The 22,152-nt window shown below is 55.2% G+C and overlaps 7 protein-coding genes across 7 annotated transcripts; 2 read left to right on the top strand and 5 right to left on the bottom strand.

Moving 5' to 3' along the window:
* Positions 1–26: 26 nt before the first annotated feature.
* Positions 27–1,304, bottom strand: GCG54_00001824 (uncharacterized protein; the record flags this gene model as incomplete). The annotated part of the gene is made up of 1 exon (XM_045401928.1): positions 27–1,304. The coding sequence occupies one exon, from the start codon at positions 1,302–1,304 to the stop codon at positions 27–29; it is 1,278 nt and encodes a 425-aa protein (XP_045270657.1).
* Positions 1,305–2,038: 734 nt separating this feature from the next.
* GCG54_00001823 (NADH-ubiquinone oxidoreductase 29.9 kDa subunit) lies at positions 2,039–4,905 on the bottom strand (the record flags this gene model as incomplete). Its single annotated transcript, XM_045401927.1, has 8 exons — positions 2,039–2,099; positions 2,163–2,267; positions 2,329–2,903; positions 3,703–3,834; positions 3,889–4,489; positions 4,561–4,643; positions 4,718–4,799; positions 4,874–4,905. 8 exons carry the CDS (start codon positions 4,903–4,905, stop codon positions 2,039–2,041), a joined length of 1,671 nt encoding a protein of 556 aa, XP_045270656.1.
* A 742-nt stretch (positions 4,906–5,647) lies between these two features.
* On the bottom strand, positions 5,648–7,758 carry GCG54_00001822 (Amino-acid acetyltransferase; the record flags this gene model as incomplete). The annotated part of the gene is made up of 3 exons (XM_045401926.1): positions 5,648–7,426; positions 7,482–7,643; positions 7,714–7,758. The coding sequence occupies 3 exons, from the start codon at positions 7,756–7,758 to the stop codon at positions 5,648–5,650; spliced, it is 1,986 nt and encodes a 661-aa protein (XP_045270655.1).
* A 1,205-nt stretch (positions 7,759–8,963) lies between these two features.
* On the top strand, positions 8,964–10,739 carry GCG54_00001821 (V-type proton ATPase subunit e; the record flags this gene model as incomplete). Its single annotated transcript, XM_045401925.1, has 4 exons — positions 8,964–9,008; positions 9,097–9,956; positions 10,444–10,527; positions 10,601–10,739. 4 exons carry the CDS (start codon positions 8,964–8,966, stop codon positions 10,737–10,739), a joined length of 1,128 nt encoding a protein of 375 aa, XP_045270654.1.
* A 338-nt stretch (positions 10,740–11,077) lies between these two features.
* GCG54_00001820 (Protein arv1) lies at positions 11,078–12,077 on the bottom strand (the record flags this gene model as incomplete). Its single annotated transcript, XM_045401924.1, has 3 exons — positions 11,078–11,541; positions 11,607–11,766; positions 11,835–12,077. The coding sequence occupies 3 exons, from the start codon at positions 12,075–12,077 to the stop codon at positions 11,078–11,080; spliced, it is 867 nt and encodes a 288-aa protein (XP_045270653.1).
* Positions 12,078–13,435: 1,358 nt separating this feature from the next.
* Positions 13,436–15,385, top strand: GCG54_00001819 (uncharacterized protein; the record flags this gene model as incomplete). Its single annotated transcript, XM_045401923.1, has 1 exon — positions 13,436–15,385. The coding sequence occupies one exon, from the start codon at positions 13,436–13,438 to the stop codon at positions 15,383–15,385; it is 1,950 nt and encodes a 649-aa protein (XP_045270652.1).
* Positions 15,386–16,253: 868 nt separating this feature from the next.
* Positions 16,254–21,193, bottom strand: GCG54_00001818 (Cutinase transcription factor 1 alpha; the record flags this gene model as incomplete). Its single annotated transcript, XM_045401922.1, has 5 exons — positions 16,254–16,326; positions 16,393–19,001; positions 19,371–19,395; positions 19,491–20,498; positions 20,718–21,193. The coding sequence occupies 5 exons, from the start codon at positions 21,191–21,193 to the stop codon at positions 16,254–16,256; spliced, it is 4,191 nt and encodes a 1,396-aa protein (XP_045270651.1).
* Positions 21,194–22,152: the final 959 nt, after the last annotated feature.

Genomic DNA, 22,152 nt, shown 5'->3' with positions numbered 1-22,152 from the left:
AATAATGATGAAATATCAAGCATTGCTTAGCTATCTGCTCGATGCTCTCTGATGGGAAGTGACGAGAAGATGGGCAGTATAGGGCCATCGTCTTCCTCCCCCGGAGCCAGCATTTGCTGGACGAAGGCATCAGCCCGGCCGCCATGCTCGACCATTTTTTGAAAGTTGCTTCGTGCGTTATTCCTCTCTGCTTCGCGTCGTGCTTTTGCTTCAGACATGAGCCCTTGGTCCTCAACACGCGCCGGGATGAGAAGGTCTCCTATATGTAGAGACACCATCCCTCTCAACCTCAGAATTTCAGGGTTGGTAGAATATGGCCGGTCCTCGAGCAAGTCGTCCATACGACCAGCGATCTCTCTGAGGCCGTCCAGCGTGCGCAGCCTAATCTGGTCTCTTGCCTGACGAAGCCGCCGGCCCCGCGAATCTGCCTGCCAGCGCGAGATCCCGTCCTTGTACTCGGGATCGTCCATCATCATTTCATCTTGACTGTCACCAAGAGAACTTTCCTGCCACGAGTCATCCTCCCGGTCCTCCGCCTCCTTCTCCAGCCTGCGTAACGAGGCCCCATGCTGCGTGTGCACCTGATAAACCTCGTAACTCAGCAGCGCGGGCCAGAAGTCGATGGCAGAAACGGCTCTACGCCACTTGAAGTTGTACGGATATTGTTGGATGAGGTCCTGAAAGTACTCGCGTACCCGTGGGATATTTCCGGCAGGATAAGCCTCCGCTTCCTTTCCCTCGTCCGGAGCGGCTACGCCGCCTTCACGCATGAGTATCTCGGCGCCAAGAGCCCAGTAATTGTTGCGTCTGATGTCGACCGGTCTACCGTGCACGCTGGACCTCACGAGGATACCAAAAGCGCGCTTGGCATTGACGACGTCCCCTTTGTCCAGGAACGCGTAGATGGCCCTGATAAGAGGCCTGAAATGCGATTTCTCCGATGAATACTTGGCCCTTTTCTCGTCTTTCTTCCGTGGCCGGCGCTTACTTCCAACATCATGCTCTACCTCCTCATCGTTATCGCTGTCACTCTCTAGCTGTTCCGCCACGGCAGCGGCAGCAGCGCCCCGTTTGGATGGTGCATCTGGATCCTGCCAGGCACGGTGCGGGAACTTGGGCTGGTCTCGTGATGGTGGCTGGTCTGTCTCCGCTAGACCTGCGAGACGCAGCTGACTGAGAATAAAAGGAGTATGGCTGAGCGGGTTGATTGAGTCGCTAGGTAGGTGAGAGTGGTAGGCGTCATGGCTGTTGCTGGTGGACATGGCAGAGGCGGACCTCTTGCGGCTGGATTGCGGCTGGCTCATGGCCACAGACACCATCGGCCAGCGGCTATTGCTTTGAGAAAACCCCCTGTGTAGGCTTTTGCGATTGCTTGGTCCCAAGCAAGTGCGAATGCTGGAGCCCACTCAGCGGCGAAGTCGATTTTCCTTGCGTTCATTCGGTGAAGTTGAGGAGTTCTGATGGAGGCTTTCCGCCGGTGGGGATTTAGGGTGGGATCCCCACCAAATCAACTTTCTTTCTTGATTTAGCAAGCAGGCTCCAGCATGTTAGGCACAACCACACGACAAGGCCACAACGGAATCACTCTACAGCTGGGACATTGGTCATTAGGAGACTGCAAGAAAACACTGTTAGTTTTAAAGACTTGTAAAAACTTCTCAAGACGGCGAAAAGGCTTAATTACGTCAGAGGCTAGTTAGGTCAACCAGACGTTAGCGTTTTCATCTGAGCTATCAACAACGCACGACCAAAAGGGTCTTTGCATCTTGTCAGTGTAGACCCAGACTTTTAAGCGTCAAATCAGTGCCTAAATCGCATTTCTAATCCCAACCTCCAAGGCAATCGCTAGTGTGGCAGGAGGGCGTATACGCGTAACATCAGCGCAACGCATTCGATGTCTTGCATTGCCACCCAAAACAGCCTTCATTGACCAACTTCACATGATTGGTTTCCTGTACAGAAGCAACATTTCTCATCATTGTTGCCTATTATACACAGTCTATAAGCGGTTGACGTTTTCTGCGGCTAGCGGCTCGGCTTATTTCCGCTCAAAGTAAGTCCATTGCCCCTCGACAGGCTTCTCCTCTAGGTCCTCCCACCTGTAGTAGCGTTGTGGTCAGTACATTCGATGCTGGATATGTCGGGACGGATCAGTTACGTACACCTTGGCCTGGATCATCGTGTCCACGAGCTTCAGCTCACCCTCGGCAACCTGGATAACCTCCTCAATGAGGCCAGCTCCAATCTTGTTCTCCAGCTCAGCAATCCTAGTCACAACCATGTCAGTTCCGCCAATATGCTCAAAAAACCAATTTGCCCGAGACGTACTGGTCGGCCGTCAGTTGCGGCTCAGGCTCCCACTGAACCTTGGCTACGTCGTTCACATCCTTGCGCTCGGCAAGCAGCTTATGATCTTGACGCTCTGCCTCGGTGCGCGGGCCCTCCATAGTGCCACCCTCGTCCTTCTCACCGTCCCACTCTTCCAAGCGAACATCCTTGGCCTCGTGCTGCTTGCCCACGACGAACATCCTGTTGCCGAGCTTGACCGTGCGAGCGCCGCTGCCGTCAACGCGACCGCTGACGAGGCGGAATTGTTCGGGCTTCTCCTTGACGATCTGTTCGGCCTTCTTCTCCCACTCCTCGTATCCGGGAGGTATGGTGGCTTCGACAAGGGCAAGACGGTGCTTCGTCAGGGCTTCGACGGATTGGCGGTACAGGGAAGACTCGGGAATCGCCTTGAGCTTGTCGAGGGTGTTGCCGTAGACGTACAGCAACGTCGACCGCGGGCTGTTGTGTGTCCAAAGGCCCGTGAGACCCGTTGGGGTGCCAGGCTCGAGATAACGAACAGGCTTGACGCCCGCGAGCAGGCGAAATGTCCTTCGCATGTTTGCGGTATCAATTGGCTCGAATTGGTGTTGCGGCGTTGGGGGGGATTGGACAGTGGAGCGTGAGGTCGGGAGCTGCTATGCCAATGTCGCTCTGACTTGGCTGACCAGTAGACTTCCTTACATAAGTCAGCGTTCAAAATCACGTGATGCCCCCACCACCAATAACTCACAGCTTCCGTGCTAGGGTGACTTCACAGTAACGTATCGTAAGAAAAACAGCTTGAAATTAGTGTTAAGAATGGGTGAGATTAGGTCGTGTTGGTTCATACAGAATACACTGCGTCTCGCTCAATAACTCTATCACGTTCCTCATAAACAATGTCCTAATTAGGCGGGGATATATCATGCACAACAGTTGTGAATTTCTATTGGTGCAATGGGAAATCCCCATCTAGCACGGGTCAAATGGGATGCTCTATCTGCTAACTTGCGGGCATCAGGCATGAAATGGATTATCTCAGGCGATAATGGGGCTTTGGAACGGCAACATGCCGTTCCAATACATAACGTGGTGTATAACAGCAAGGGCGGCTCGAGTCAAATTGTCCACAACAGGGGGAAAAAAGAGGAAACGGGCCTCCGCCCTCGTCTCAGAGCGATTCCGTGTTGCCCGGGCCGAGAAGCTTCAGAAACGCCGACAGGCTCCTGAGGAGCAGAAATTGCCATCACTAAGAGTGTGTTCACATACAAAGACACTAGAACCTATAGGCTTCCTAGGAGGCGCTCTCGCGGCTCTTGCGGTAGCTGGCCTAAAGCGACGGGCGTCAGTACGGATGGGGGCTCGTTATACGTCGAAGTTTGCGGCGCGACCAACCTCCTGCTCGACCTGCAGGCCGTCCACGATAGGGGCAAGCTCGCTCAGGATCTCGTAGGCCTTCTTGTGATACTCAATCTGGGCAGCGATGAGATCGGCGAGGTTGCGGAGGGGCTCCGGGGTGTCAAGGACCTGATGGTATGGTCAGCAATACTCCAGTGAGATGCAACAAGTCATTAAACGAACATTCTTCATGACACCCACGGCCTCCTCAGTCTGTGTGACGAACTCGTCCTCGGCCTTCTCAATCTCCTCCTGGGCCTCGGGGCTCAGCTCCTGAGGCTGGCCCTCCTCCGCGCGTGGGGATCCAGGACCGAGCTTCCAGGTGGTGCCGTGAGCGCGTGCCTTGGCAGCGTCGAGAGTCAGTCGCGAGTTCTCGACATTCTTGCGAGCACGCGTGGCGAACATCAAGTTGGTGTTCAGGGTGGTGTTCCAGCCTGCAAGGAATCGGCTTTGAATCTGGGCGTCCTGGGCCATGCGAGCCTCACCAACACGCTCCATCGACAGTGCATACTTCTCCAGAGCCGTAGCCAGAGGATCCTCTCCGGTGCCGGTGTGCTGCTGGTGGAGGACCTGGCTGCTAGCCAGACTGGCACGGGCGATGGCATGGTTGAAAGTCTTGGGCTGGGGCTTCGCGGAGGGAGGTGCTGTCAGAGCGGCCTGGGCCTCGGCAGGAGAGCTTGCGGAAGACAGAAGAGTGACCTTCTCGCTAACGGTGCGGCCGAGATCCTGGAATGTCTCCTTGATGTTGGGCGGGTAGTCGTAGGCTTCGTTCGAGTATTGTGAGCTGTCGAGACGCCGTGTTAGTGGGCAAGGACGCCGACCCTGATGCGGATGCAATGGTTGGACAGCACTCACGTCACAGCCAGCATCTTCTGGTGGACCTGCTTGAGGGCGTCGACTCTCTTCTCGAGATCAATGTAGTCAGGAGGAAGCTGGGTCTGTAACGGTGGATATCGATCAGCCTTCGCTCGGGGTAATGACGAGGTAGCTGGGTTGGCAAGCAGATACTGACCTTATCCTCGGCTTGGCCGAGCTGTTCCTTGGTGTATTGGAAGGTACGGGAGGCAAAGGGGGTGATTGAAGCCCCGAAGGAGCTGGTTTGCGCACTATTCGTCAGCCTGGAGATGCCCCTCGCGATATGTGAGCCAGGTGCGCGACAAAGGCGTACGTAAAGTTCTTTCCGAGATTCTTGAAATCCATCGTTGCGGTATTTTTGGGCAGCGTCTGGTGAGAGAAATGCGAATCTAGAATGGGAATTCAAGGTCGGTGCGTGGTATTGTCTTTGCAAGGTGTCGTTAGCAGCGACAACAGTGGTTGGGTTGATGAAGTTTGGCCTCGTGCCTATCAGCTTGAGGTAGACAAGTATCCCGTAAGGTAGGCAGATAGGTACCTTAAATTACCTAGCAGCACAGCAACGTTCACTGCTACCTAGCATGCTGTCACAGGCCATCCATATTCCCCTGGACCAGCGCCAGGGAACGCTAAGAGTCGCGCTAGACACGTGACGGATGGATCCGCAGAGCAATTGGACAGTTCAGTGTTTCTGATTCGTGCTGCTCTGCAGTCACTCGGAATTGTGCATGCACGGGCACAGCAACCTGTGTTTTTGCGCTTCAATGCCCACTCTTAACTCTGGAAGCTTCATAGGTAGGTGATTGTCATTCTCCCCCTGGGCCTGTGGTGCCTTTCCCACGCACCCAAGAATGCTGAAGAGTTGCCCGATATCTCAAACGGTTTGTACCCTAACAACAACCACCACCAGCTGGAATGATCTGTTCGCACGAGCCGACCAACAATGTGGCTCTCAACGAAATATCATGAGCAAATTGGCCCTTTCATTTACCCTTCTATTGATCCCTTCTTTTCCTGTCCTTAAAACGCCACAAGTCTATCATCAAAATCTATGAGCACGGCTCGACGCAGGAATCGCCCCCCTCAAGTCTTAGTCTGGTGGTTTTGAATCTGCCCAGGACGGTTCAATGTTACGGCAGACATTCTCGTAGTCTAGCAGCTTCGGATCGCTGAGAGGTAGATGCGGTGTTGTCCAGAACATGGTCCAGTTGGTATCCCTTAGCTTCCATGTTCCAAGAGACCGCTCAAAATACCACTTGTTCACGGGATTGTCCTGTCGACTACGCCAACACACTCCTTCAGGAAAGCAACCTCGGACCATGGCGTTGAAGACCACATCCGCAACCCCGCCGCTTCCTTGGCGGCTTTTCAGAACCGCAAACTTGTCGAGGTAAGGTACAAGCCGTCCTGTTTTGTAAGCTGTTTCCTCGTCGATACCAAAGGGCTTTTCCCATGTGAGGATCGCGCCGCCTTCATATTCCCCTGCGATGATGATACCAGCCAAATTCTCGTTGACGCGGTCAAGATAATGCTGGACATCCAACTCTCTGTTGAATGAGTCGTTGATGAGGTAGACCAGCCGCGGAAGATCTATGCAGGTGTCTGTGAGCCTCAGACGAGGTGCTCCTGGTCGGGGAGGCAGCCAGGCGCTAGGGTCGGGATACACCGTCAACGGCATCCCCCGCTTAATGAGTGTGGCCACATGCGCATCTCCCGAGACGGCGTCGCCTTTTTTTCCTGAGCGGACTCTTTCGATTGGTAGCGATGAGGAGAAGACAGGCTTGTCTGTTAAGAGGTTGTGTATCAGAGGGTTCTGCCTGTTACGCGTCGTAACTCTGGTAAATTCTTGGATGGGCTTATTGGCTGCGGCTGCTGGTGTACTAATAATAGCCGACGACGTTGACGGCAACATGGCAAGCACGCTCTTCGCGAGGTGCAGGTTACGAGCATGCTGTTGCCGCACACTCTCGGGCACCTTTCCCCGTCGCGCCTCTGTTCCCGACGGGTGTGTGAGGGCATACATGATGCCCTCGAATTCTTGTTCCAGGTTGATATAACGGTGGCATGAATCGTGCTCGTCCGCAAGTGGTGTCCCCCCCGCAGGATCTAGGATGATGACCTTTTCGACAGAGGCCACCTTGACTCCCGCACCCTGGGTGGATCTCGGCGATTCCACGGGGGTCTCACTCGCGTTCAACTGAAGCCCACAGAAGTACTTTGTGAGGGCGACGATGGTCTCGTCAGCATCCACCACATCAATACTCTTCATGTCAGTAGCCATCGTCACGGGGGGTATGACCACAATTGCATTGTCCTGAAGAGCTCGAAGTACCATGTGTGGGTACTGAACGTAGACGCTAGAAGGCATGAAGCCCTTCGTGTCAGCCGTGTGCTTCTCTGCCTCGCCAACACACTGGTCTAGCAGGATCGAGCCCGGTTCACCAAAGCTCTCCACAGCTTGTTGGACCCGCCAAGACTGCTCTCTGAGAATCTTTCGAGACGACTGCGATCCTCCGTCAAGAACGATAACACTCACAAGTCCAAGTTTGCGGAGTTGCGAAAACGTCTTGGCGATAGCGCTCAGCGTTTGGTCGTCCAGGTCTTGCGGAAGAGTCATCTTGACAATGGCGAGGTTGATGGGCTCATCCTCCGGCACACATTCCTGTTTCTTCGGCGTGCCTTCCCCCTGGATGAACTTCGGTGACTGGTTGACAACTCTGATAGAAGAGTAGGTCTGATCTGGTGTTTCTTGAGAAGCACCCGTCTTGCGCTTCTTGGCGTTACTTTCGCCTGGCGGAGCATATTTCTGCAGGTAGCCCTTGGCATCACGGCGAGTCGCCGAAGCCTCCAGCACAGACACTATAAATTCCTATAACAATAGTCAGAGGCTGACGCATGGCGCAGTGATCAATAAGAGGGCATACCCGATCTTCAGCCCTCTTTTTCTCTCGTGCCTTGGAGCTAGAAGAGTGTCTAACAGCTGACAGGGCAACTTGTAAAGCTTCGTCCTGCCGGGTGCCACCCGACCTCGGACGGTGATACAGTCTGCGGTTGGGTGGGCAGCATGAATCGAGAGCGAAAGGCACCTAATAGTACGACTTAGAAGGTGCGCAATAAAGAGCGGAACTCGGAGTGCAAGGGCAGATAGAGACTCACTCTTGAGACCAAATGGCCAGCCTGCTTTAGCGCAGGAGTACGCATACTGCCCAGTGACTTTGCTGAGGTGGCTAGGGTAGAGAGCTGGTGAGATGAACTTCTAAGCCAGGTCCTGAACACTGTCTTAGGGTGAACGGCCGCAGAGCTTCGGAATGAAATAACGAGGTCCAGTCGTCAGCTTGCTGCCAGTGTCTGCTCTGCAGTGGCTATGTATTTGAGAGCAAACGCAGGGGAAGCTGCACACCGGTCTCGCGAGCACTATTGTTGGACTCCACAAGCAGCGCGTGTCGAGAGGGGGGAAAGGGTCAAAGCCCGGCCATCTCTTCAGACGGCCATGCGGAGCGAGGTCTGTTCGGGCGACGATCAATGACACTTTGGACAGTGCTTGGAAGGATGGCGTGTGTAGAAAGACAGTTTGAGGAGTCGGTAACGAAGCTCGAGAGCGAAGGTGAAGACGTCGGGCCCTGACCCTGCTTAGGACCCAAGACTTTCCACATTGTGAGTCAATCAACCTACCAGAAGCCCGACTGATAAGCGGATAAGGCCTGCATGGTCCCTATCACGGTGCCGGCGATCGGCGACCGTAATGTATCACCGTAGCACCGAGGCGAGAAGTCGGACAAGCAACAGAGGTAGATGGCAACTTGAGAGAAACAAATAATTGGCGCATAGACTTGTCGCGGCAATTCCATTCGCCCGCGATGAGCTGCTGCGAAACAGCTCAGCATGTGATGGCCCGCTATTCCTCAACTAACCATCGCCTGAAGGGCTGCGCGCAATGAAATCACTTACACCAGGTGCAACGAGCAACGAGACAGGTTGTCGACATTACTGTGCCGCAACGCAGCGATTTGGCTGCATGGACGGGAGCTGCCGCAACCCCGTTCCATCGGAAACAAAGCCATCATCTCGGTCTCCGTTGATGCACCAGGTTGCCGCCCTAGCTAGGTACTTTGAAAGCGCCTCAGGGCTCCAGTGTCTCGGGCTGCGTTTGCCGACCCCGCTTCTACCTCAGGTAACCTAAGGAACTGAGTGGTGGTGCATCAACCCGCGTTGTCACATCCAGTTTCGTTAGACCGGATATCCCGAACCAACTGCCGCTGGCAAGTCACTTACTTCATCGACCAATGCTTGTTCATCCATTGAAATGAAGCACTTCCGCCTACATACATAGTCTTCTTCTTCTACTCGACGTCGGCCGACACCTGAACCTCTCAAGTAATTCCCCATTGAAAACGACAGCTTTCACAATGTCCCGGACTCTACTCTGGATCGGCCTTGGCAACATTGGGAGGGTGAGTGAGCCTGTCCACATCTCCACATGTTTGATTACCCACCTACCTGGTCAGACAAGACCACTCACTGATTAATCTTTCATCCCAGGGCATGTGCCAAAATCTCGTCGAGAAAGCTCAACTCGACAAGCCACTTCTCATTCACAACCGGACTGTGAAACGTGCCACGGATCTCTGCCAAAGTCTGCCAAAGGGCAAGTCCGAGGTTGCAGAGTCTCTCGCTGATGCCATTGACAAAGCCGACATCATCTTCTCCTGCATCGCCGATGACAAGGCTGTAGAAGAGGTCTTCGCCATTGCTACTAATGGAGACATCAAAGGCAAAGTGTTTGTCGAATGCTCAACCATTGCTCCCGAGACGACCGACGCTGTTGCAAAGTCGGTTTTGGAAAAGGGCGCTGAGTTCATCTGCGCGCCCATCTTTGGGTCCCCCGCCATGGTAGCCACTGGGAACGCGACGTTGGTTCTTGCAGGCCCGGAATCGTCGATCAAGAAGATCCGCTCGTACGTCGATGCGATGGCAGCTCGGGAAATCAACATGGCCGACGAACCATACCGCAAGGCATCGACTTTGAAGGTGCTTGGTAATACCGTGATCCTCGGCATGGTTGAGCAGCTTGCCGAAACATATGTTGCTGCAGAGAAGAGCGGCCTGGGAACGGGTTACGTGAAGCAGTTTGTTGAGGCCATGTTTGGTGGCAGCCCATACCCGGCGTACACAAACCGCATGCTGGAGGGCGACTATTACAAGAGAGGTGAGCCCCTGTTTGCCGTGGACCTGGCGAGAAAGGATGCCCGCCATGCCATGGCTATTGCGAAAGCTGCCGGCACGCGGTTGCAGAACATCGAGACTGCTGACAAGCATCTTGAGATCGTCAAGGCACACGTTGGACCTTCGGGTGACATGGCAGGTATCTACGGTGCAGTGAGAAAGGAAGCTGGCCTCAAGTATGAAAACGATTCATAGACATAGAAACATGTAACGACGGGTACGAACATCTGTTTGCTAAGCCATTCCGTTACTGTTGCAGAGCGCTCATGTCCCCCGGGCACAGTCAGTCAGGCGTTGTGGCATGCAATATGCTTCATGAGGTAGCTGGTATTGACGGGGTTATTTGTGACTAAGCAGACATGTAGTAGGTAGGCAATCACTGTAGCCCAATGTCCGCCTCCTGTTTCTACACTGTGCATGCACGGCGTATGTAGCTGCATCAGTGGAGCCCAGTTCCAACCTCATAGCGTGCTTTCAGCCTCCCGTCACCGAACGACGACAGCACCGGATCAATCGACGAAGCGACACTACTGTACCATCGCGAAGCCTGACGCCTACCGCTTTCTGCATCGACGTCCCTTTCCTGAAAACCAGCAACATGGCGCAAGGGCATGTCCCTCCGTCTTTTCTGTCATTGACGCGACGCTGACACGAGCCCAACAGGTATAGCATTTTCGTCGGCCTCATCATCGTCGCCGCCATGGCCGCCGCTGCCTGGTTCCTTTCTCCAAAGGGCGAAAACCAAATGTAAGCTATCACGAAGCTCTGCGACGCCGACGAGTGCTCTGGCGTTCCTTCGTTGCACTGTGACTGACGTTAGCTTCAGCATCTGGAGATCTTCTCTCCTCCTGGCCCTCGCATGCTGCTATCTCATGTGGGCCATCACGTTCCTCGCCCAACTCAACCCCCTGATCGAACCGCGACGCAGCGACATCCGACCGGGCTTCGAGCACCACTAATGAGATTGATGTGCTGGCGGCACAGCGCCGCGATGGAACTGATGTACTATTACTGCTTCGCACTACTACAAATTCACATGGCTGGCGTTAGGGGTTGGCTGGGGTTCTGTCATAGTTGGTCAAGAGGCCGGCTGTCGTACACTTTAACGAACTCGTATTCTAAGCTCTGGTCGTCGACAAAGTGTGCCAGGAAGATCGCACGCAAAGCTGGTGCAGCATCAGATGCGTCAGCGGACAAGCAAGGGGTACAAGGACGCAATATCATGTTTACACTATGTCAGGTATTAAATGCTACGGCGGGTTTCCTGCCCATGCCATTGCTCCTTTCCTATCTTCTGTTATCCGGCTGCCAAGTCGCTCGCCCATTCCCTGACGTACATGAGCAGAGCCCAGAGAGCTTTACCATCTGCGGCAATGCTCGTCTCCCCGATCGAATCAACACCATCCAACCCGGCAGCCCAGAGGATTCCACGCCCTACTGACCACCGCGCGAGAGCACCGGTGGTGGCCAGCAGCGTGGCGACTCCATAACCGCAGTCCAAAAGTATCCGAAGAGCCTCAACATTGTTCGCAACAACAGCCCACCCGAGCGATCGCGCAGCAGCCGGCACGTCGTACTGCCATATAACCATAAGAATGGGAAAGAGTTTGGTCGAGGACGAGACAAGAAGTGCGGTCGATACGGAATTGGGACGAGAATATCGAGGCAAGATGTTGAACATGCTGAGTGGGGAGAGTGTCGACGAGGTCATGAAGCGGATGCTCACGTGAAAGGCGAAGGTCGATAAAGCACAGAGTATGACTAGACAGGCGAACCGTTAGTTCCTATGAGAGCAGCCGCATCGGCAAAGGGCAAAAAGAACGTACGGAAAAACATGTATTGCGACACGATTGACTGCTGCGTCAGGCTTCCTAGGTTTGCGCCCTCGTCTTGGGTCGACATAGGACCAGTTTGCTTCTCAATGCGGGCCCAAGTCAGGTAAACATCGAAGAGTAGCAAAAGCACGCCCAGACGGACGATGGAAGACTGAGTCGAGGCGAATGATTAGTGCGACTGTCTCTTTGGCTTTGGAAAAGGCTCATTTTTGGGCTTACATCAAAGCGGTCGTCGTCTTTCATCAGTGTGTTGTGGAGTAAATGGCGGTAGACCTGAGGCTTGATCAAGACGAGGTCGATGAAGAGCACGACGAAATCATGCTCCACGTACTTGTCGCAGAACTGGCCGCAGTTCCTACAAACGGTCAAGCGAATGTTGTGGCCGCTTGACTTGTCGTCGGCATTGGAGTATTTGGTCCATAGGGTCTTCACCGGGTGCCGGCATTCGATACAGATGGGCATGTCGAACAGAGTCGGTACTATACACGGGGAGAAGATAGCTTGCTATCGCCACGCGTCATAGCCGAAAACCCCAGGCAGGTTCTAGCTGAGTCGCAACTGTGGTTGTTACAGACAGATGTTCGACTCAGCCTGGTCTTTCGGACGTGATGTGGTTTGAGCCTGGCCTTGGTTAAATCTGTAGCAACCTCACACTGGTGGTGCAGACGATGATGCTGCAGGTGCCAGGGGCTTCAGGAACGGCACCGGACTTGCATGTGTGGGGCCGCTGAACTGCATCTTCCATGACACTGTACTTGAACCTAAGGTAGGGACGTGGAGGGATGTCGGGGCGGAGCGCAAGGTCGGAATTCCCACGCCATCTCCGTCCACATTTCTACAGTGTACCATGCATGTACCTAGGTAGCGACACTATCCGGAAGTAGGTTCCTTTCCTAAGCCCCTCGCACCTCAGCAATTAGAGCCCGCACGCCGCTGATTCGGGTCCCAAAAACAGCATTGAAGCGAATGGGGGGGAGAGGTATGACAGGACAGCCAGGCTCCAGTGCAGCCATAAATCCAACCCACCCCGCTGCAAGCACCGCTAATCATCATTAATGAATGGGACAGGGCTCCTGGTTACGTCGTCTCAACCAAGGGTCCCGTTCCCAAACTCCCAGCCCAGTCTGGTCCAATCCAATTCCCGTCTCTAAAAGCCAAGCCAAGCCAATGCTCCTACCTGTCTACCTTACCTCACGCAGTAGCAGTACCAAACCTTAGGGACGGGACACTCAACCCCAGGTCTTTGGACACCCGACTCTATCTGTCTGTCTGTCTGTCTGTCTGACCTACCTTACTTGTGCCTACTTCCCTTCACCGTGCCTTACCTAACCTCCATTACCCCAACTGCCTTTCGTAGCGAGTCTGCAACTACCTATCTACTTTACATACCGTTCCTGCGCGGATACTCAACGCGGCTGCACGTGAGTACTCTTTCTCATCTTTCTATTCATCTACTCATTCCTTACTTCCTAGCCGGCTGCACTCATTTCTCCCTGAAGTGCGCCCTGGATCCCCCCTTACGACTCTTTCAAGCGCGTGCCCGCATACTCTCCGACGTCTGATCGAACTTGATCATCCCTCCCACCGGTTCTGACGACCTCGATCAATTCGCCATTTACGTTCCTCGTTCTACCTACCGTACCCCCGAAAGGTTGGCGTAAGGGAGTGGTTTTCGAGCCTAGCCAACGAAGTTCTGTCCCTCGAGCTGCCGCCCATCCGAGCGAGCGACCGACCTTCGTCGATGATTGAAGCCGCGCGCTGATGCCATCTCTCCAATCTGTGTGCCACCTTTCCGACGAGGTGGGCGGCCTTCCTCGACTATGGCGGACTCCCTGAACCCGGTTGGGTCGGCATCTCACATGTCTTCATCCGCCCTCCTGCCAGCACGTCACGATGCCGAAGCTCGGCCACGTAATCGCCGCCTTATCAGCACCGCCGAGGACTCCCCCACGGGCCCCATGGACAGGTTGACGGCTTCCTTTTCTGCTCTTCGGTCCCCGACCAGCCGCGAACCGAGCCCTATGCCCTCCGCTCAACTGTCCCGGGACAGCTCCGCCAAACCAACCTCTCGTAGTGCATCCGCCACGAATCGTCGAAATAATACTGCTCCGTCTACTGCCAGTTTTCTGGACACATCTTGGTCTCAAGGATGGGCGTCGATCCAGGGCTTGGCCTCGTCCCTCTTGTCCGGTGGGAGTGTACACGATGCCGGCTACGAGTCAGATCACAGAGAGGGCAGGCGAGGTGTCAACTCTTTGAAAAGAGACTACTCTACCCCGCCGCGAAAGGCACCCATAGCCTGGGGCCCTGAGCCGCCGTCCAGTTCTCGCCCAGGTCATCAGAACATAGCAGCAGGTTCTCTAGCGGAGAGGGAGGCCGCTCTCAAGGCTGCACGAACAGCGAGCGTATTGCAGAGTCACGAAGGCGTCAACGGGGGGCTTGATGTGACGGGCAAGTACAAGAGGAGGAACTCAGATGAGATCGCCAGGGATAACGTACAGGATGAGGAAGTGCAGGATCAGCTGGTGTATATCCATCAGGTGCAGCCAACTGACACATATGCGGGCATAGTGCTCAAGTACCGGTGTGGCGAAGATGCTTTCAGAAAAGCGAATGGCCTGTGGTCCAGGGATATTCAGGTCCGCAAATGGCTGGCCATACCCGTAGACGCCTGCGAAGTCAAGGGCCGCCCGTGCGAACCCCCTTCCCACGACGGTCAGGCAGTCGACCTCCTGGCGCCCACGCCGGAACTCAAGAGTGGTTACGGACATAATGGTATGACATCGGATCATTCACAACCAGTGGACTTTTTCAGCCTGCCGACCACCAATGGACTGGCGGATGCTAAGAACGAAGAACCGGAAGACCCGCCATGGACGCACGTTCGATGGGTGACATTGGATTCGAATCCAAACCCGGTCGAGATTGCCCGTGTGTCGAGGAGATCGATTGGATACTTCCCGCCGCGGCGCAAGAAAAGCCTACGCTCTGCTGCCTCAACACTGTCAACCCCAAGACACTCGCTCGACGCCTCCGGCTTTGCGGCGGGGTTCACAGAAAGCCCGGAACAAGTAGGCAGGCCGTCTTCTCGTAGACAAAGCAACCTGAGCACCAGGCCAAATCTGCCGAGCACACCAGGAAGGTCGACGCCAGCTTCCTCCAGGAGCAGAATGAATAGTGATGCAGCGGATACGCGACCGGCGTGGATGAGGCGGCCTGGCGGTGTCGGCTCTATGGGTAGAAACGTGCGGGCACCTGGCCCAGACAAGGATTACTTCAACACTTGGGCCAAGAAGCACCTCCCTGGCATCGCCATGGACGAATCTCTGCCGTCCATCTCCGTCATGGGATCCGAAACGGCGCATTTCGGTTTCCGGCCTGGGTCTAGTAGCGGTATCGTGGAAAGCCCGTTCGACGAGGGACAGGATGTAGCGGCAGCCTCCCGGCAGGGCTCTGGGCTTGATCGCGCTGCCGCCGCTGTGGAGACATGGCTGCGCGGCGCGTTTGCCAAGTCTCCCGGGACGCCCACGCTAGGGGGCCGGGGGCGTCAGCTAGACGATCTTGACTTGATAGAGTTGACAGATGCCAACAGCGACGACGGGAGGCTGCCAACCCCGGCTGTCAGCGGGGGTGGTATTACGAGCACAGGACTGCTGGAGGCCACGCCGATGTCAGTTGGCTCAACAGGGAGGAGTGATGGAGGTGGGACTGTCAGAGGACGTGGTTCAGCCAACAGCTCGAGTGCTGCCAAAGGCAAGAAGTCCGATTAGACATTGACATCGACAAAGCCATTCGCGAGCCAATGGAATCCTCTGACAGCATCTTTTTTGGGTACCAGAAGCCGCCGCAGAAGTGGAGGCGGCGGCGGCAACGACGACGACGATGGTGGTGCTTGGGGTGGAGTGGGCTGGCCGTCGTTTTTTCTCACTTCATCGAGATAAGACTGTGCATGGGAAGGCGTTAGCGGGCATGACAGGGGCAAGGCAATGGAAACGGAGGGCTTCCTCAATTGCCGATGGCATCCTCAGCAGGAGGGAGGTCTTAAAGCTCTCTTGAACTTCAAACATGATTTATACATTAGACTTGGGACAATGGGTGCTTCTTTCTTATCTGTTTTTGACCCTGATTTAGTCTTCTTCGATGAGCCCGATGACTTCTGGAGGCAGAAGAGAGAGAGAGAGATGCGCGTTAGGGGGCGAGTGGCTCATAGTCCAGTTACGCCGACTAGACAAATTCTTGATCTATCCCTGTTCACATAGTTCAGAGACTGAATTGTTTTGAAACTCATTGAAAATGAGGCTGGGCAGATCCGGAGCACGCATTCAGTGGCCCAGAGTGGGCGTCCCACAAGTCCACCCAGGTTATGGATGTGTATCTTCGTTGAAAGGTTCTCAAACAAGGTAGATCTCGCCGTACCACTATTCTGGTATCTTCCGTTTATTTCTCTGGCGGTGTTCTCTCTTGAAGGAACGCGCAATGCCCCTGACAAGCATTTCTACGACCAAGGCCCATCGGCCCGCCACACATAACTCCAGTACCGCCAACTTATGCGGTGTCTTTGCCCGTTGCCCCTCACCAAGAAGCATGAAGGGGGCACTTATGAATGGTCCTACCATCTGTCCCTCACTTTTTTCAGACCTACTGAGGCCCTAGCCCCAAGTCGATATTCATGTTCGCTAGGTCCCCGTTGTTAATACCGAAAAATTGGAACCTGTTGCCAGATATTAGTCCACAAACCTTCATGCATTGTTTGTGTCAGCATGCTCGTTCGACGTACCAGTCTTCAACGTTAAGAGTATTGGGGACCGGCTGCCCTTGTGCAGATCCTGTGCTCCAGCTGTCGCTGGGACTGTGCCCATCTGGCATCAAGCCATCAAAGTTGGCCGTCCACAAACTACTGTTCAAATTGCTATTGTTCTGCCCATGTCCCTGTTGCTGTTGTTGCTGGAAACCCTGTAATCCCGGTACTACATTGTGCCCTTGCGGAGGGCTTCCGCCTAGTCCTGCCTTCGTTGCTGCTCTCTGTTGGAATTGACTGTTCTGGCTAGACAACCCACCCTGCAGGTTGGGATTTTGAAGTTGTGCCATGAGCCCAGCGTCTATGCCCGACTGGTTTGGAACTGAGGGAGACATTTGAGGAAAAGCCGGCATGCTGGCGCTATCAGGGAATAACTGATCGGGCTGGAAGTTCTCCCATAGTGATTGCGAAATGTTCGGCGAGTTGCGCGTCACCAGGTATAGGTCTGGTGGCGTTGCTGGGACAGAAAATGACGGGTTGAACGGAGTCGCCGGCCTCGTCTGTGGCCTCGAAGATGTTCCACCCATGAATGTGTCGGCATTTTGTCTGGAATTTGGAGACGTGGGTGGTGGCATGGTTTGGGAGTTGGATGATCCGTCGCCCTTCATATGGCTGGGCGTTTGAGGACGTGATCGCTCGTACGATTCCTGAGGCGTCGGTGTGTTGACGCTGAAGTCAATCGCCATGTCGTCATACTTTCTCTTCGCCGCTTCCTGGGGTCGTTGCTGCTGTTGCTCGAGTTGAGCCAGAGTTTGTTGTGCTTTCCTGTGCCTCTTGCCGGCGGCCTTTTGCAGACGTTCTTCCAGTACTTTATTTCCGATGATGGATTCGAACAGGGTATAAACCATCTTGCCCACCAACCAGACGCGCGAAACCTCCTTGAGTGCTTGCATACACGTCCGTAACCTGTCTTGGGTCACCTGTTGGATCGAGGGGACCGGCGACCGCATCTGATAAACGTGCATGATGAGCGCGGAGAACAGACTGTACACGACAAAGGCCGGGCAAAAGCGTAGCTCGCCGTGAGCAGCTAGGTTTTCGATGATAGAGGTAATCATGGCCGCCGCCTGAAAAGCGATGTTCCGTGATGGATAAGGAGCATCGTCGGGAAATCGGCTCCCACCGTTTGGTGGCATGTGGGCCCGATGTAACAGACATAATGTTGTGTAGTAGTTGGAGTGAAGCAGCGCAGACCAGAAGTGATGCCGGGCAACCTCCCAGTACACGAGCTTTGGGCAGTTCTGAAGCCAGTCTGCCAAGGCCATGTCGCTGTGCGTTAAATCAATGGCGTTGCGTTGACGTCCTTTGGAAGCAACGGAGTACTGCTGTGATAGCACCAAGCCCATGATCTCGCATAACTTGACGTACTGCATGAAGAATTGAACATGAATCGGATCTGGAGGGTATTCGCTGTTCCGGTCGCCTTCGTCTTCGATAAAATCGTCCTCGGTAAGCATCTCCACATCCGAGTCGTCTAGGTTGATATGCACCGGCCGACCGAGAGCTACAGCCACCGATCTGTCGCGTGTGAAGAGAGTCCACCAGATCCTTTTCCATAATCTCTTGTCGGAACGACTCAGTTGTGACTGCTCCACGCTGCGGTGCATGCCGGATCCCTGCGCAACAATGGTGGCTACACGACTCCAGTAAAAGACGTTCTTGGTTACATCTTCGGGGCCTTCCCAATACCAACCCATCAGCAGCAAGGACTGGACGATGGTCACTCGATCGTCTTCATAGTTGGCGTCGTACAAGGCCTTGGCCCTCTTGTAAAAGGTAAGCGCGGCAGGGGTTGTCGAGCCGTTGGCATCCATCAATTGCGGATTCGTACAGACTCGGGAGCCGGCCAGCAGCACAGCCTGCAGCAGAAGGAGGGAGGGAGGATTTTTGGGGTCGCGGTATTGCCTCATGAAGCGAGTGCGATTGATGACGGGCACAATCGGGTGAACCCATTTAAAGTAGGAATCAATGAGCTCGTCGCAGAGGGACCTGGGCGGGAGGAGGAAGGCACCGCGCTGGTGTAAGATGTCTATTTCCACGTTGTCAAGCTCAGTGAGGCGGGCTCTTGAGCCCCTGACATTTTCGGGCAGAGGATAGTGAACCACGTCGGAGGACCCTTGGCGGTCGTGTACCAGCAACGTCAAGTTCGATGACTCTCCCAGATACGCGACTCTGCCAGCATCGGTGATGGGCGCTCTCGTGAACTTGGGCTTCATGACCAAGTTGAGGTAGGTGCCGCTATCAATCTCCTCTTTTCGGGCCTGTGACTCGGTGTATGTAGAGGACGGTGTGCCATCGGTGGTGTGATAGACGGCGGGTGTTCTCGGCGGAAAGGTGCCGGGAGCAGCAGTGCTCGCAGCTCGCGGAGAGCGATCCTCAGCGTTGTCCCCCTTCTCGCTAGAGAGAAGCTCAGTTAGCCCGGTGCTTGGGGCAGATGGCAGCGGTGAAGCTGGAGCAGACCTGTCCGAGTCTTTACTTGTTCCGGCATTCGTAGTCTTCTTTCTCTTCGGGGTCGGGATGCGACATTCGATTTGGAAGGCCACGCAGTTCGTGCAGGGCACGCCGAGGCTTGCAGCATCGCATCGTACCTGAATCGAATGTCAACACAGAAGGACGAGATTTGGCGGGTTGTGATTGGGCGCGTGCAAAGGGGACATCTGTTTATGGACGGTCCAGATATCGGTAGCCTCGGTACACGGAATCGAAAGGTGAGAGGGGGGTCGCGCTTGCAGAGGCTAATCATACCTTGCGTGCGTGGCATGTCTATGAATGCAAAGGTCAATGGTCAGCATGGTCCGGCATCGAGAATAAGATCAGAACGGGTGCGGGATCGATCTTGCAGCGCAACGCGGCGGCGCGGCGCGCTCAGCGATGCCTCGGCATAAAGTGGGCAGAGGGGCCATGGGAATGGCGGGCAGGCGCTGCTCTGGGCAAGGTAAGGCGGGAACTCTACATACCTCGCATGCTCTAGAGGCTCGTTGCCTAAAGCCAAACGAAGCAATGTCAGCACGCACTGGTTCATGACTTCTCACAAGTCATCGCGAGGGTAAGGTGTATGCTGGACGTGGGCGACGAACCTGCGAAAACTCATGTGGTTGGCGGCGGCGGCAGCGGCGGCGGCGGCAGCCGAGGCAGAGGCAGAGGCAGAGCTCCCAGATTGGGGATTCGGGCTTGTGTTGGCGACATTAGAAGTTCCCCCCGCCTGGGATGGCGAGTCGGATTTCTGGGGGGTTGACTGCTGCGGCCGTTGAAGATTCTGGGCCGCGAGGTCTGCGGAGGACATGTCGACGTCCATGATTGACTCGTCTTGGTCTGGCGACCTGTTGGCGGGTGATGCGACGGGGTCGGGAGAGTTGTGAGGAAGTTCGTCGACGAATTTCGCTGGTCGACTAGTAATAGGAGCAGAGGCGGAAGCTGGAGCTGGAGCTGGAGGCCCGGGAGGGAATAGGAGTGGCAGCAGCGCCGCTCGCTCTGCTTCTGGCACTGGGCCTAGCAACTGCAGTGGCCCAGGCGCAGCAGGGTCTGCAGGTTGGAGCAGAGGCACTGGGTGTGTCGGCGTAGACGGAGGTCGAAGGGCCTCTAGGGCCTGGTGCTGGAACTTGGACTGGGACTGGGACTGGGGCTGGAGCTGGGATGACTGGCGGTGCTGGACGTGGACGGGAAGTGGTTGTGGTGGGCGATGGTAATGGTGTTGGGCTGGGTACGGGTAGTGCTGGTTCTGGAGCTGGTGGGCGTAATGGCGTGGACGTTGCGGGAGATGGTTCTGGAGCAGACCTGGATGGTGCTGGCGCAGTTGGTTTTGGTACAGCTGGGACTGGTTGTGGTGGTGCAGCAGATGCGGGTGCGGGTGCGGGTGCGGATGCGAATGGAGGGGGGGTGCAGGCAAAGATGTTTCTTCTGGGTGGATGGAACAAGAACTGGTGCTGTTGCTGGTGCTGGGATTTGAGTTGGGGTTCGGAATGTGCCAGGCTGCCGACGACGACCCAGCAAGACCAACAGGAGGAGCGCTTATCAAAGGGTCCAGTTGTAATAAGGAGACGAGTGGGTCTGCCGCCGAGGGATCGGCGCTGCCGTTGTCGTTGTCGCTGTCGTTTTGGTCTTTGGTTTTGTCTTTGTGCTTGTCCTGGTCCAGTTCAGGCGCAAACACAAGCGCGGGGTGTGGGAGAGGAGGCGCAACGGCGACCGCAGAAGCAGCAGCGTACTTGTAAAAGGATACAGGCAGGGGTGCGAGTGCAGGCGCAAGTGCAGGTGCAGTTGCAGGTGCAGGTGTACGTGCAGCTGGCGCCGACGCAGGAGAAGGAGACGACAACGGAGCGAAAAGGGCAGGTGTAAGTGCAAGTGCAGGCGCAGGAGTTGCAGGTGCGAGTGCGGGAGAAGATGGCGCAGCACCGCTGTGCTTGCCTTCTCTGCTTGCTGCTGGCGCCGGAGCGGCCTCGTGTTGCTGCTGATGCTGTTGTCGATGCTGCCGCTGGTGTCGCTGCAGCTGGGCTTCGTCCAAGCCGCTGCTGTTAGTCGTCGTCTCTGTCAGAAGCCAGGATTCGGCCGTGTCAGCACCCTGGTCTACTTCTGCTTCTGCTTCTGCTTCCGCTTCCGCGTCCGCGTCCACTGCCGCGTTGTTGGGCCCGACGTCAATGTCGTCAATAACTCCCGTTTCAAGAATGGACTTGCTGTCCAAGTTAATGTCCAGCCCAATAAGCCCAGTGCCAAACACCACGGCCGGAACCTCGATTTCGCCGTCAACTTCGAAGTCCGGCGCCAGTGGCCACTGCAGCACAGCCATCCAATCCACGTTCCGGGAGAATAGAGACCTAGAGACCTGACAGCACGAGGCGAGGTCGTCCGAGTCAAACTGTGTAAAGGAAGTACGCGAATTGAGAGGGCAGAACTCAAGACAGATTCATGAGCAACTCTCAAGATGGAAGCTTGAAAGAATCGGCTGACCCCGGCACCTTATTGTAAGTCAACCTTCCGTCTTCCCTTCGATGCACCGCGATGCCGAGAACAAGCAATCATGCAATGGCTGCTGGCCTGTCACACACTTGTGGCAACGAGCGCCAGTCTGCCTCGAGGCTCCTTTGCCCTGACGTGCAGGATGGTCTTCGGCCTTGCTTGCTTCTTGGCTCACTCCGCTGCTGCTGCTGCTCCTCCTCTCTTGTCTTGGGTACCTTGCCTTGCATGTCCTACGCCCGCTACGTAGCAAACGGTCTGGAAGATGGACAAGGTTGCCGTCTAGAGCTTAGAGGTCGGCTGATGACGGGACATCGGAAATCGGGACCCAAGATCAGCTTGTGCCCACCCAGTTGCCGCCTACGTGCAAACCAGTTCGCCGCTTGCTCGATGAGCTCGCTCATCAACAGCTTGACCCGCTGGTATACCCCGAAAAAGGCAATCAGCTTCGTCCGGTCCTCCTTTTTCTCCTTTTCTTCTTCTCTTGTGGTTCTTCTTCTCTGGGATGAGCTCCAGATGTGGCTCGAGTGTCGGCTGACCAAACGATTGGTATTGGGCCGGCAGGTGGATGTTGTTGCTTTCAAGCGCTCTGCTACGTTTTGCGTCTATCCGTTCGTACGCTCAACATGCCTTCTTCAGCAGTTAATCAACACGGCGTGGATGGGACCAAGACAATGTTAATATATTCGAAATGCAGCCGCCTATGCCAGCAATGCCTCGCAAATTATGCCACGGTTGTGAACACTAGAGGCTTCAGGAACCACGCATGCCTTCAACACCTCGTTCCCGTTC

This window comes from Colletotrichum gloeosporioides (assembly GCF_011800055.1).
Source record: "Colletotrichum gloeosporioides strain Lc1 chromosome Unknown consensus_7, whole genome shotgun sequence".
In the NCBI taxonomy this organism is placed as follows: Eukaryota; Fungi; Ascomycota; class Sordariomycetes; order Glomerellales; family Glomerellaceae; genus Colletotrichum; species Colletotrichum gloeosporioides.
Note: the sequence above shows the minus strand (reverse complement) of the source record. Positions and strands in the feature narration are given on the sequence as shown.